This window comes from Zosterops lateralis, assembly GCF_965231275.1.
Source record: "Zosterops lateralis genome assembly, chromosome: 7".
Classification (NCBI taxonomy): domain Eukaryota; kingdom Metazoa; phylum Chordata; class Aves; order Passeriformes; family Zosteropidae; genus Zosterops; species Zosterops lateralis.
This window is the reverse complement of record NC_139767.1, coordinates 1,734,672-1,747,957: the sequence shown is the minus strand read 5'-3', so window position 1 is coordinate 1,747,957 and position 13,286 is coordinate 1,734,672. Positions and strand designations below refer to the sequence as shown.

The 13,286-nt window shown below is 45.3% G+C and overlaps 1 protein-coding gene across 8 annotated transcripts in view; it reads right to left on the bottom strand.

Annotated features, from left to right (window-relative positions):
- AGAP1 (ArfGAP with GTPase domain, ankyrin repeat and PH domain 1) overlaps positions 1–13,286 on the bottom strand; it is a gene marked incomplete at its 5' end in the record, with an annotated part of 302,933 nt that overhangs the window by 32,429 nt on the left and 257,218 nt on the right. For all 8 annotated transcript variants that reach the window (XM_083865718.1, XM_083865713.1, XM_083865719.1 and 5 more), the window contains 3 exons: positions 743–965; positions 6,318–6,408; positions 7,822–7,976. In XM_083865718.1, the coding sequence (XP_083721844.1) occupies positions 743–965; positions 6,318–6,408; positions 7,822–7,976 (469 nt within the window). The remainder of the gene's footprint in view (positions 1–742; positions 966–6,317; positions 6,409–7,821; positions 7,977–13,286) is intronic.

Below are 13,286 nucleotides of genomic sequence, written 5' to 3'. Positions count from 1 at the left end.
TAAGAAACAGTTGACTCTATTACACACAACAGCACAGACCCAGCCCTCTGCTGCAGGAGGTGGCCCAGGTACAGTGATCTTTCCACCTGATCCAAAACTGGAAAAAGTATTCTCAAAACATCTGTCTTTGACACTGACCAGATTAATTAAGCCTAAAACCCCCTAGAGTTTTAGGTAGGACAAGACATCACAGGAAGATTTTCACTGTATGGAGCTGTGAGAGGCAGGTGAAACGCTGTTCTCAAAGGAAACACCCCCCAGCAAGTCATGGTTTCACATAAATCACACACAAAAAAAGTGATCGAGTCCAAAGCAAGCAGGACTTTGAACACCCTGAGCAGAACCAAAGACCTGGCAGCCAGGTACAAATTCCCAAGTGAGCCTGAACCCCTGAAGGGAGATTATTAATGCCAAACTGATAGTCCAAGAGACAGGAACTTTGTGGCCCACTGAGACAAAGGAGCACATGCCAGGATAATTTAGATGGAGGAAGAAGCAGATGGGAGGTTTCCATCTCCCATGGAATAGAAAACTGCAGAGCTGCTCAGGAAACCCTCACAAGAGTGAGAAAGCAATGAGGTCACTCCACTTCTGCCACCCCCCACTCTGCCAGATGTTCCTCCTGGGCATGCAGTAAGGATATAAACTATGGATAAAGGATATGAACAGTGATTTTTCCACAAGGGGGAATTTCGGAGCGGCAGTGTCATGTGCGGGGCAAGGAAGAGCAGCAAACACCCACCTGGTGGACTCCGGGGAAGGCTTCACATGGCCTTGGCTGTTCTCCTCCCACACACTGTTGGCCAGCTCGTTGCCAATGGCTGACATCACCTTGATGAGCTCGATGGGCCAGTCGTCCAGGTCCAGGGAGCGCACCCGGGACAGGTGTGTGCCAAGGTTGCGGTGGATCCCTGAGCATTCGATGCAGATGAGGGCTCCCAGGTTGAGGCTGGCCCAGTCGGGGTCTGCAGGACAAGGGACACACCAATTAGCACAAGGAATGCCCAACAGAACTTTCCAGGGGGTGTTTGTGTGTGGAGGGTTTGGCCCTGGGGGTGTCTTGTCCCAAAGCGCAACTGCGAGGTTTTCCAGGGTCAGTGGAGATGCCAAACCTTGAGAGAAAACCTCAGGGAATAAAGGAAAATAAAATGTGGTGTCTTAAAAGAGGTATGTATCACTCCACCTCCAGTCAAAAAACCCCTATGGATTAGAGAGGAAAGGAGAAACAAAGGAAATATAACGATGGTGATGGGTAAAGGATGATGAAGCAGTGAAGAAAGCCCCTCCTCGGGAACCCAGAGCTGCTCAGAGTCAGCTGAAAGGGAAAAAAGCAGAACAAAAATAGAGCTTAAAACAATTATCTTGTGCTAACTAGTAATAACTTCAATAAACCTCTAATCTCGTGCTAACTAGTTCCCTCAATAACCATGTACACAGCAGCTACGTGTGGCCCTTCCATCTGACTCTTCTTCCACCTCCAAAACCAGGGAGATAAACACCAAGATGGAAATGGCCCACTTGGAACAGCCCCAGTTCCAGGCCATGAGCCAGAAGGACTCCACCCACCCAAAACAGCTCCTCAAAGGGCGAGACTTGGACAAACTTGACACAAGATGGGAAATTCCATTTCCCAACATGATTCAGAACTCTTTTGCCACTGTCCTGTGCAATTTAAATCAAGATTTGTATGGACTGCCCTACCTTCAGCAAACATTCACCTTAACAAATGCAACTGAAGACACATGTGAGGAATTTTTGTTGTTTTTCTTCTGAACCCCTGCTGTCAGATCTTTTCTTCATGCCCTACTCTGTGCATCCCAAAGAACTGCTCCAGATGCCAAGCAGGAAAATGGGGATTAATTAAGACGGCAGGCAATTCTTATTCCTATCTAACCAAAATTTGGGGCTGACAGAAAATGAATTTCCAGAGTTTCCTTCTCTTCTGAAAAATTAATCCGAAGACTCATCTTGACTTTGTGTAACCCATAACTGAAAAGCTATTTCTGGCAGTCAAAATACATGGAAACAAAACATTTTCTAGTTCTTTGCAATGTCATGTTTGGACAAAAAATAGGAAAGGAAAGCTGATAATTTTAATTATGAAGTCCCACGTTTCACTGAAGGCATTTACTGACATTTTTTAACCAGTCCACTGAAATCTAAAAATGCAACCAAGAAGAAAAATCTCCCACCTTATTCCACTTGAGCAGAAAAACACATATTTTGTTTAAAAGCTCCTGTCCATACCAAGTCTTATATTATACATAATTTACTATCTACATTATAGATATACAGCATTTCAGATCTCCAAAAAGTCAGGTGAGACAAAACTCCTGCCACACTTTCCAAGCTTTTGGTACAACAACTACAACAAACTCCTTTAATTCCATAAATCTTCAGATACCTCCACTGTTGTTTTGCCAGTGGGGGAATCAGTGGTGTCTCTGAAACACACTAAGAAAACCCCAAAATTTCAATTTGTTGGTATAAATTTGAACACAGCAAGGAATAATTTGAAATATGTAAACTGTGACTGGGATGAAACCCCTGACCTGCAAAGGCCAGGGCTATCCTCACAAAAATCCAAAGTGCAATGAGGTCCAAGAGGCATGAAGTCAGAATGAAGCAAGGGCATGGAATTTACCAACTTACATTATTCCAATTATTCTGAGAGAACTGGTGTTAAGGACCTGACCTCCCTCCCAAACACCTCTCTACTTGAAGCACATGTACTGCATCTTCTACTGAAAAAAAGCTTTAAATAAATATTCACCTGCTTCAGAGCATCACAGAAAGGTTTGAGTTGGAAGAGCCTCTCAGTTGCCAGCATTGCTACGACTGAAGGAGTCCCCCAAAACAACAACCAGGAAGTTCCATGAAATTTTACCAAGAAGTTATTTTCAATTTCAGCAATTTGACAACACACAGCTGAGTGGGAAAGTGGCAAATGAGGAAAGGGCTGAGCTCCTTATAGAATTGAAAATTATTATCACCAGTTCACACCACAAGTCGTTAGAAAGCTGTAACTATTCAAAGTAGGGTTTTTTTCCTTTTAAGATGATACAAACCCAGCTCCCTTTTCCTGCTGATGGTGGGAGTAATTCTGAACTGGAGGATGCTCACAAGCACGTGGCAGGCATGGACATCAAGGTGTGGATGGTAAAAGGAAGAAAAAGCCCACTCACTGCAGCTAGAAGTGCTTTACTTAAAATTGGTCAAACAAAAAATGAGCTTCTTAGCAGCACTGAATTTATCCAGATTACCATTTTCAGCTCAAAAACACTTGGCTCAGTCCTTCCCTGAAAACCTCTTCCTCACTCTGACTCGCACCTCAATCAGCTTCACCATCTGGTGGTGAAAACTCTCTTAGGAGAATAACCCCTCCCCATTGTCTCACGCATCCCTTTGGATCCAAGGAAGATGATGAAAGGCTGAACCTTCCTGAGGTCAGCAGCTCTAAGATATCCCCGGGCTGGGCAGAGGGAATTGCTGGAAGGAGGAGCAGAAGAGCCAGGGAAAGAAGAGGCAGGGGTGAAGGCATCTTGAGTTGCAGCAGGAGAGAGAAAAGTTTGCAATTCTCCTAATGTTTGAGAGGTGTTTTTTTTCTATTCTGCATGAAAAATTGAATTTTGTGATGGGTAGGACAAGATTGCCCAAATTTTTATCTCAGTGCTTGGTTTTCAAGTACAAAATACACCAGAGTAAGTGATCAGACTCCTGGACTGGAAAACTCATTATGAGAATCCATGTTTTTAAACCCTCCTACAACAGCAAACGACCTGATGTTTCATGTCTCCAGATATCTTGAAAGAAGTGACTCATATTTATTCTCTGGCAGAGCCAAAATCCAGAAATTCAGCTGGGCTTCCCTAAACAATTGGATCACCTTGGGTGGCTTCTCCAGACAGTCAGCACCAGGACTCTGCTGCTTTGGGAAAAGGCAACACCAGTTTGCTTTTGAAACATGAAATCAGATCTTGGGCACAAACTCCAGCTTCTAAAGAGCACTTTGCCTCTTCTCTTGCTCTGGGATGGGAATGTTAAAAGGAGAATATTGAATAACTTCAGCTGGAGGCTGCCAAAGGGCCGACGCTGGCAGCACACAGCTGCTGGATTAGCATCCAACAAGGCAGAATTCCCTGGTGAAACAAAGTGCTGCATCAAGTGCTCAAAAGGCAAAGAGCTCCAGAAAGAATGAGACTTCTGAAGTGGAAGATTGATGGCTCTTGAATAGAGCTGAGGGATGGCAGCATCTCACACTCCTGTGCTCCCAAACATCTGGCTCTGTGGAGATGCAAACAGCATCAGAGCTCCACGGAGTGTTGGGGTTTGTGATGTTAAGTGCTCCAGGGGTAAGGACCTGCCCAGGCAAGGCAGGAAGGGAATAAAGCAAAGCCCTGCAGAAAAAGCAGCAGGCTGAGGTTCACCTCCTCTGTGTGTTTACATTTTAAGATCCATTGCTTTGGAAATATCTCACATTTTTTCCAAAGGAACAACAGTGGCCTAAAAATCAGGAAGGTCAAACAGCAAGAGGAGTCAAAGAGGGTATAAATTATCTCTGAGAAGACAAACAAGTCCAGCTGAGATTCCAAAACCATCCTCCCATAAAAGCTACATGACAGAGTGTTGTCAAAATGGGCTGTCCCTCTCTGGCTTCTCCCAGCAAGGTGCTCTTGGCACATCCCTGCCGCTGGCACCACGTATGGGGGTCCAGCTTGACCCATGAGCAATCTGGCTGAAAACCAGATTGGCTGGTGGGGGGAAGGGAAAAACCCCCAAAAAACAACAAAAAATGAGTGCTGCTTTCTTCCACAAATGTTTTCCTGATTAACCACCCAGCCTGGCTGCATAAATCCTGGGATATGTGCATGGCTGGGGAGAGAAACACGAGCCTTGGGGATAGTGTGGCGTCTGACTGGAGCTGAGGTGGATCAGGAGGAAGTTGTAGGTGTGGATGTTGTCTGCACTGAAGGGATTGTATCTTATGGATATATAATATAACCCCCCATAAACATAAATATGAAAATATAATATATTTGTGTATTTTATAAAGATGTATCTAGTTAGCAAGGCTAGGAAAATGGGACCCTGAGTGGAGCAGGACTCAGCACCACTCCCACCATGGGCTGCTCAGAGGCAGCACCGAGTGCTGCAAATGAGCTCAATATCCATGTAGGCACTCCCAGACCCCTCCTCCTCATCCACAGCACATCATCCTTCCTGCCTTCTTCCTGAGCTGTATCAAAGCTTTGGGGGAAATCCCAATGACTGCCAGGTCACTCTGAAAGTACACTAATAAATAAGACTCGCTTTGGGCTCCAGGTGCTAAAATACCACTCAAACAAAGCTCTTCCCTGGTTTAGCATGTGCTGAATCACTCAAGAGTGAAAGTAGAGACCAAATTATTGGTGCAAAAGCACCTGCACTTGTGTACAAATGCGCCTTTTACACTGGTGTGTCAGAATGGCTTGGACCTTGAGTCAAAATCCCAAGCAGCCAATCTTTAAAAATAAAAATCGCACCTGAAGGAAAATAAGTGAATATTTTTCCATTGTAAACTGCATGTGTAAAAATCACAAGGAAAGTTCTGACTTCCAAATATCAAAGAAATAAAAATGTACAAGTTCTCAGTCCTTCAGCTCCTACAACTAATTGCTTTAGAGCAAGAGAACTTCCTTTCTGTGGCTTTGTTGCAAACCCCTGGAACTAAAGAGCACCAGAATAATGGCCTCAGTCGGGGTTAGTGAGGTGAAGCACAGCTCAAAGTATTCCTGAGAACACTCTTCTGAACACTAAGTAAATGTTTTAAAAAAATAAAAAAAAAGGGGGAAAGAAACACAAAGGGGAAGGAAAAAAAAAATCCCAAATCAGTTTTCTAGTATCCAGATATAATGAGCAATGACTTTGGTTTCTTCTGACAAGCAAGCCTAAAAAAACCAAACCAAAAAACCAGCAATCAAGCTCTACCCCTTTGAAAGTATTACCAGTGCACGTGTGCCCTCACCACACAAAACAGGAGGGAAATGGAAGGGACTGATGTCAAACAGCAAACTTTTTGCCTTTTCATAGAAGGGAAGTACAGAAATGGTGACATTCAACGTGAAACAACGAGGGGAAAAAATCAGGATGCACTTGATGTGGCAGATATTGAGCATAAATTAAGATCAAACAAGTCTGGTTAAGCAAACTCCTTAAGGAAGCAGAAATGTGCCAACAACAGAGGGGATGTGACACCAGGGAGGCCAGGGCTGGGTGTTCCCCAGGTCCTGGCCAAGGAGAAGAGGTCAGAGCTGCAGGCAGGTACAGGCTGTACTCACTCTGTGCCTCGCAGTCCACGCAGTGGGAATTGCCTCTGATGTTCCTGATGGACTGCAGGGCCATGGCCTCATTCTGACTCGTCAGGCGGGACTGCGGAGTTAGAGACATGAGTGATCAGCAAGAACCCAAAAACCCCAAATGACACAACTGTCAGCTGAGTGAACAGCAAACCCTAAGCCCACCAAGGTCAAATGAACATGGTCAAGGAGCCGCAAGTCTTGATTTGCCTCTCAAGGATCCTTTGGCATCTCCAAGACTTTTGGGCTCTCCAGCCTGGATTCTAATAGAGGGAAATCGAGCTTGAGGATGAACCCTGCTCTTCCCAAGAGCAGCAGCCACACTGTAGGTTTGCTTCTCGAGATAAATGAGATCTTGTATTATTTTACAAGATTAATTTCTTTTATTGATGTCTGTGCTTGTGCTAATGAAGACTAAGGGACGGCTTGCAGATGCAGCTGCAACTTTTTCATCACCCAAAGGTCAGATTTGACCTGCTGGCTCCCATTTAAATGCTCCCCATGATGACCTGCCCATGACCTCTGTTTGAGGAGACTTTCCTGATGTACAGGTCAGCTCTAGCCAGCTAAACTACCTTGGGGGCTCCCTGATGTATTATTTTTTAAGTGATTTAAGCAGGACTTGTGGATATCCATGTGGAGACACAACTTCCATGGGACACCTGCTAAACCTATCCAGCCAACTGCCCTTTGCTGTTCCAGCCACTTCTTCTGACATGCTTTGGGAATCCAGCAAGAAAAACCTCTCTGAGCCATTACCCAGCCACTGTTTATTCTTTTATATTAATTTTTTTATGTAGGTGTTAATTTACAAACTTCCCCTACTGTGCTCTGATAACACACACATATCAGAATATGTGAACCCATGCAAAGCAAGAAACGTGTAAGCTGTGATTTTCCTCCATCTCAAGAATATATGTTGGAAATAAACCCACTTTTTAGCACAAAATGGGAAGTAAATTGTGTTATGATGATGGTAATTACTGGTGTTTGATCCACTCTGGCACACCAGGGCAATGAAAGCAGGCATTCGTTTAAAAATATGAGTCTCTTCCTTGCAGTATAAAATCAGGAAAGACAAGTGTTAGGTGGGTAATACTAAAGGATCTACAGTTCTGGACAATTACTGGCCATTCCTTTCCCTCAATCACCACTCAGCACCTGGCTCTCTCCTGTGAAGTGTTTATAGACACCTGCACTCAAGACACAGAAGCTCTCCCAAAAATGAGCATTGGCTGAAGACATTTCAGATTTTAAACATTTGTTTTGACAGGAGAGGTGAGCAAATTCCTTCTGTCATCCAAGGAAAGCATTCCAAGGGGCAAGCTGCTCCTCCCAGGCCATGTTCTTCCCTCAGAAAGCTCCAACCCTGCTCAGCTGTGGGGGTAACACACACATCTTGAAGAGTATGGACTTAAAATTCAGAATTTGCTGTCATCCTCACCTAACCCCTGGCTTATTGGCAGCATCACTGTGTGCTCCATACCTTGTTCTTGCTGCTCTCACAGGACTGTAAACTGGCCAGGATCTGGCTCTCTATGGCTTGGACCCACGCATCCCTCTCCTCATAGGTGGTGGCTTCAAAGTGCCAAGTCTGGCCCGTGAGAGAGACGATGATAAACTCAAAGTTTTCTTCTTGCTCTGGAAAAAAAAAGAAAAAAAGGAAATGTAATAGGGAGGAAACATTAAGTGAAGGATAGTGAAAAGTAGCTGAAACAAAACCTTGGTTGACAAAAGCTTCTGTTATACAATGGCTTTAAGCTGAGGGAGGGTAGGTTTAGATGGGATACCGGGGAGAAATCCTTCCCTGGGAGGGTGGGGAGGCCCTGGCACAGGGTGCCCAGAGCAGCTGTGGCTGCCCCTGGATCCCTGGAAATGTCCAAGGCCAGGCTGGACAGGGCTTGGAGCAGCCTGGGACAGTGGAAAGTGTCCCTGCCCATGGCACAGAGTGAGACTGGCTGATCTTGACGGTCCCTTCCAATCCAAACAATTCTGGGATTGTGCAAATCCTGTATCTGCAGGTCTGGACACAAGGTTTGAGGCTGATCCTGCCCTGCACAGGGCACCAGGAAAAAAACAGGATTCCACTGCTTTTTCTCTCCAAATGTTATGCAGCTAAAGCATTGGTGTGGGTAAATAGTCAGTCCCCGTGTTTCTGAGTTTGGAATCGAGCCTGTACCTTAATCAAACATAAAGTGGCCAACAAGCATCATTTAGATTTAAACCTGAGGTGATAAAAGCTGCATAATGTAAAAATCAAAGGGTGCCACAAAATAAAAGATGAATGGACCGCGAAGAGCTGACAATACAGAAGAAGTAACAATTTACCCTTTTCTTTCAACCAGTTTTTACAAGCACAGATATATTAAAGCAGATGTGGACATATTCTCCTCTACAGCATAAATACTGGGATAATAATAATTACTGGGCTATAACACAGGATTAAAATCAGTTCAACCTATTCAACATCCACGTCCGACATGGGAGATGAGAAAATGATCTGAGAAGCCAGGAGAGAGGGTCAGTGAAATATCCTTAGGGCTACTGGAGGATAAGGACAAGTATTCAGGCCAGAGGAGCAGCACATGGAAATACCAGCACAATTGAAATAAATGGACACACACCCCACCTACACATGGGACACCAGTGCCAAATTAAAAAAATCAAGCTGAAACAGAGCAAGTGCCATTGGGAAGGGCTGGCACAAAGCATGAAAGGAAAAGAATAATAGAGCACAAAATTCTGGTGAACATCAGCCATAACGAGTTTCAGAAAGAACATTCTGTCCGATAATGACTTATTATATATTCAGAGCCATGACACCACTGTGTTCCCTCATCATCCATAAACATGCAAAGATCAGGGACAAATCCAGCACCACATTTAAAGACAGCACTGCTGCCTGCTGGCAGTTGTGCTCCCAAGCTGTGGGACAAAGGGTTTTCTTGGATAAGCTCCACGTCAGCAAGGCCAGCACCCGCACTGCTGTCAGGATGCCTCAGAAATGGCAGGAGGTGACTTGGCACCTTGAGGTGGGCACAAACACTGAGCTGAAGGTTATTTTCAGGTGCAGGAAGGTATCTGAAGCAGCAGGTTTACTGAAAAACAGTGCATGGGATTAGTGGGAAAAGAAATGGAATATCCAGAGTTGGAAGGGATCCAGAAGGATCAAAGTCCAACCCCTGGCCCTGCACAGACACCCCAACAATCCCACCCTGTGCATCCCTGAGAGATTTGTGCAAACCATCCTGGGGCTCTGGCAGCCTTGGGGCTGTGCCCATTCCCTGGGGAGCTTGGGCAGTGCCAGCACCCTCTGGGGAAAGAACCTTCTCCTAAAATCCAACCTAAACCTCCCTGACACAGCTCCATGTCATCCACTTGGGTCAAAGATGAATGATGCAACTGCACAGCTACAACTGCTCCGTTTTAGCAACACTGTGTTCCAAACAAACAGGTAGAAACATTACCCAAAATGTCATGAATAAATCATGGACAAAGCCTCGTTTATCAAGCAGAGCTTTCAGGGTTTCATGAGGAAGATCTACTCCACAATAAATGAAGTCACATTCAGTCCTGTGCACTGTCTCCTGTAGGACAACACAGTTAAGGTCTCTGCAGTACCACTGAATCCTCTGATCTCCTCTTTAATAATGCTGATCACACACACATGGAGCTGGTTTGCTCAAGACAAATAAGCCCAGGAAAGCTGCAGCACATTTTCAGGTGGGGCTGGAAGGACAGTTTGAGGTCCAGAGAAGAAAACAGAGCTGGGGAAGGGTCTGGAGCCCCAGGAGAGGCTGAGGGAGCTGGGAAAGGGGCTGAGCCTGGAGAAAAGGAGGCTCAGGAGAGACCTTGTGGCTCTGCACAAGTCCCTGACAGGAGGGGACAGTCAGGGGGGTCGGGCTCTGCTCCCAGGGAACAGGGACAGGAGGAGCGGGAACGGCCTCAGGCTGGGCCAGGGGAGGCTCAGGTTGGACAGCAGCAGGACTTTCCCCATGGAAAGGGTGGTCAGGCCTTGGAAGGGGCCTTGGAGTCCCCATCCCTGGAGGACTTTAAAAGATCTGTAAAAGTGACACTTGGGGATGTGGATTAGTGGTGAACACGGCAGTGCTGGACTAGCTGCTGCACTTGATGATCTTGTAGGCCTTTTCTAACCTTAATAACTCCATAATTCCATATCTACTGTAGCTTCAGATTTCCTCCCCAAAAAGCTGTGCTGGTTGAAGACCTCTTCCCTAATTTTTTCTGCTTAAACACACCAATTTTTTCTTTCCCCCCCAAGCTCAACAGTGAAACAAAGCAGCAGTGCCTGCTCCACGTCACCCCCAGGGCAATTCCTTCAGAAGACAAGGAACAAACCTGTTCCTGTACGTCCTTAAGCACAGCATGCAGGAACAGGAAAATCCAGGTGGGAGGATGAAGTTGTTCACTTTTAGTCTTCAGTCAAATTATAGGTTGTGCTATTTAAATCCCTGTGAGCCCAATCACAAAATTTTATTAAACAGTTTTCCATGTTTAACAGTTATTCATGGAAAGGTCCACTATAATAGTATTTTAGCACCATCAACCTGTCGAAATCAACCTGCCCAATTACTCCAAACTACATTAATAACACCGGATATTACACTAATTGTGTCCAGTTTCTATGCAGACGAGGTCCCACGGGGCTAATTTTGCATCCTCAGGGGCAAGCAACTCAGCCATCAGCCTGATTTCACCAGGAATCCCTCCTCATTACACAAGTCCCGGCTGTCAAACTTTTACTTTTTTTTTAAAGGAAAAAAGGTTAATGGGCCAATCAGTCATCAATTATTTCCTGGAAGGGCAGCAGAGGAAGGGTTAAAGTGTGAAGAACCAGCTGCCACCGACTTCCATTTGGAAGTTATTATCAACAGGAGATGTCTAAAATGCTGTTGTTGTTTGTTTTGCCTTTTTTTTTTAAAGAGGGAAGGGTGGCTGGGATGGGAAATGAGCCAAAACTGTGAGATTGTGATGATATGGAAGGAAAAGCACAAGAGATATTTTCCTTTTAGTGGAAGCAGGCACGCAATCAGTGAATTTCAAGGTGCCCACCTGTGGCTGCCCCATCCTTGGAAATGTTCCAGGCCAGGTTGGATGGGGCTTGGAGCAACCTGGGATAGTGGAAGGAGTCCCTCCCCATGCATGGCAGGGCTGGAATGAGATGGGCTTTAAGCTCCCTCCCAACACAAATTATTCTGGGATTCCAGGGATGCTCTTCTCACCATCATCTTTCCACAGTCACCTGCATTTAACCCAAGTTCAAATTTATTTTGCTCTGCCAAAAACTAGATACTGCCACACCCACCCACTTCTGGAAAACAAAGAGATAAAATTTCTTAGAAGCAATGGATTGTGGAAGAGAAAACAAACGTTCAGGGCACGGCCTCACTGCCTTCCCCATCCCACGTGTTTGTGATGTGGGGCTGAGAGCAGTTTTAGAAAACTACACTGAAAATTACCACAGGATACAATTAGTCCATAACTTGTTCCAGAGAACTCCATTTAAAGTCTAGGGAATGTAGAAGCACTCACACTCTTGGTATCTCTCAGGAGTGGCTCTAAATAATGTGCACAAATCAGCTTGGTCTCCATTTCCACTCCCCACCTATTCTGCTCTCAATATTAAGAACTGCATAAATAACCACTGAGACCTTGCACCAGTGATGGGCACAATTCAGAGTCACAAAATCCTGGAAGATCAGGTTGGGAGGAACCTCCAGGATCACCTGGTCCAACCTTTCAGCATGGAAAGTCAATGGGAGGCAAGTGCTCCTCTCTGCTGTGCAGAAATCACACCCATCATAAAAGCTGGCTTTTAAACAAATAAATACTAAAGTATTTCTAAGAGGCATTTATGAATATTTTGCCAGAACCAGGAATAAGACTGGATCTTCTGGCTTCCAGGCCAACCAGGCTGTGCATTTGTATCTCTGCCCAACACAGCTGTCTGATACCAGAGGATGCTGATGCTGCTGCTAATTAAGTTGCTCATCATGCACATCTGGAGGGTGGTGACACTCACACAGAAAACACTTCCCAGGAACAATAAGTCAAGTGCAGCACCAAAACCCCCCTTGAGGGCATGTTTCAAATGCTCCTGAAGCACCTTCAAGAGCTGAGGTTACAGCCTGAATCCCAGCCAAGCCTGCGTCAAGTAACACCCAGACCTACTTAAGCTCCTTTTTCATCGCCTCTTCCTCTCTCTCCTGAAAATCTCTCTTGCTAAAGCACCATAACCCTTCATCCTTTCAAAAGGAGGAGAGGGAAGAGCTGCTGGGGTGCCCTGGGAGGGGACAGGAGTTGTTTACAACACACAATTTGTTTACAACGCACAATTTGTTTACAACGTCCCACACACGTTAGGTCTCGTTACCTTTTGCCACTCGGTGTGAATTACCCCCCTCACTTGGCAGATAAGTATGTTTATTAGCAGCCTCAATTAAGGAAATATTTGTGCCATGTCCCACTGGGCATGGCTATGCTAATACTTCTCTCCCCTTTCCAAACCCAGTGTCTAAATCTAATTAGTTTTGAAAATCAACCCTATCAGGACAATGGAGCTCTGCTATCGCTTGCCCACAGCTCTTGGTAAAGGTTGTGTTCCACTGGAGGAGTTTTATTCTGGTTTAGATCACATTTATCTGAGTGGTGGTGAACAGCTGAGGGCATTGAAACCCCCTGCCTCATGGGGCTCAATGTTTTATTTGGATGCCAAGACAACACAAGTTGAAAAATTAAAAAAAATTCAGTTTAGACAGACAGGATGCAACTTCCTGCACAGGCACAGCACCACGGCAGCAACAGCATCACTTTGGAACCAAAGGTAGGTTGGGACTTCATGAGTATCCAAACAAAAATGTTTTCCCTCAGTGCCCAGCAAATCCAACCGAAATCACACATGCAACGGTGAGGAGGCGAAAAATCTGGATT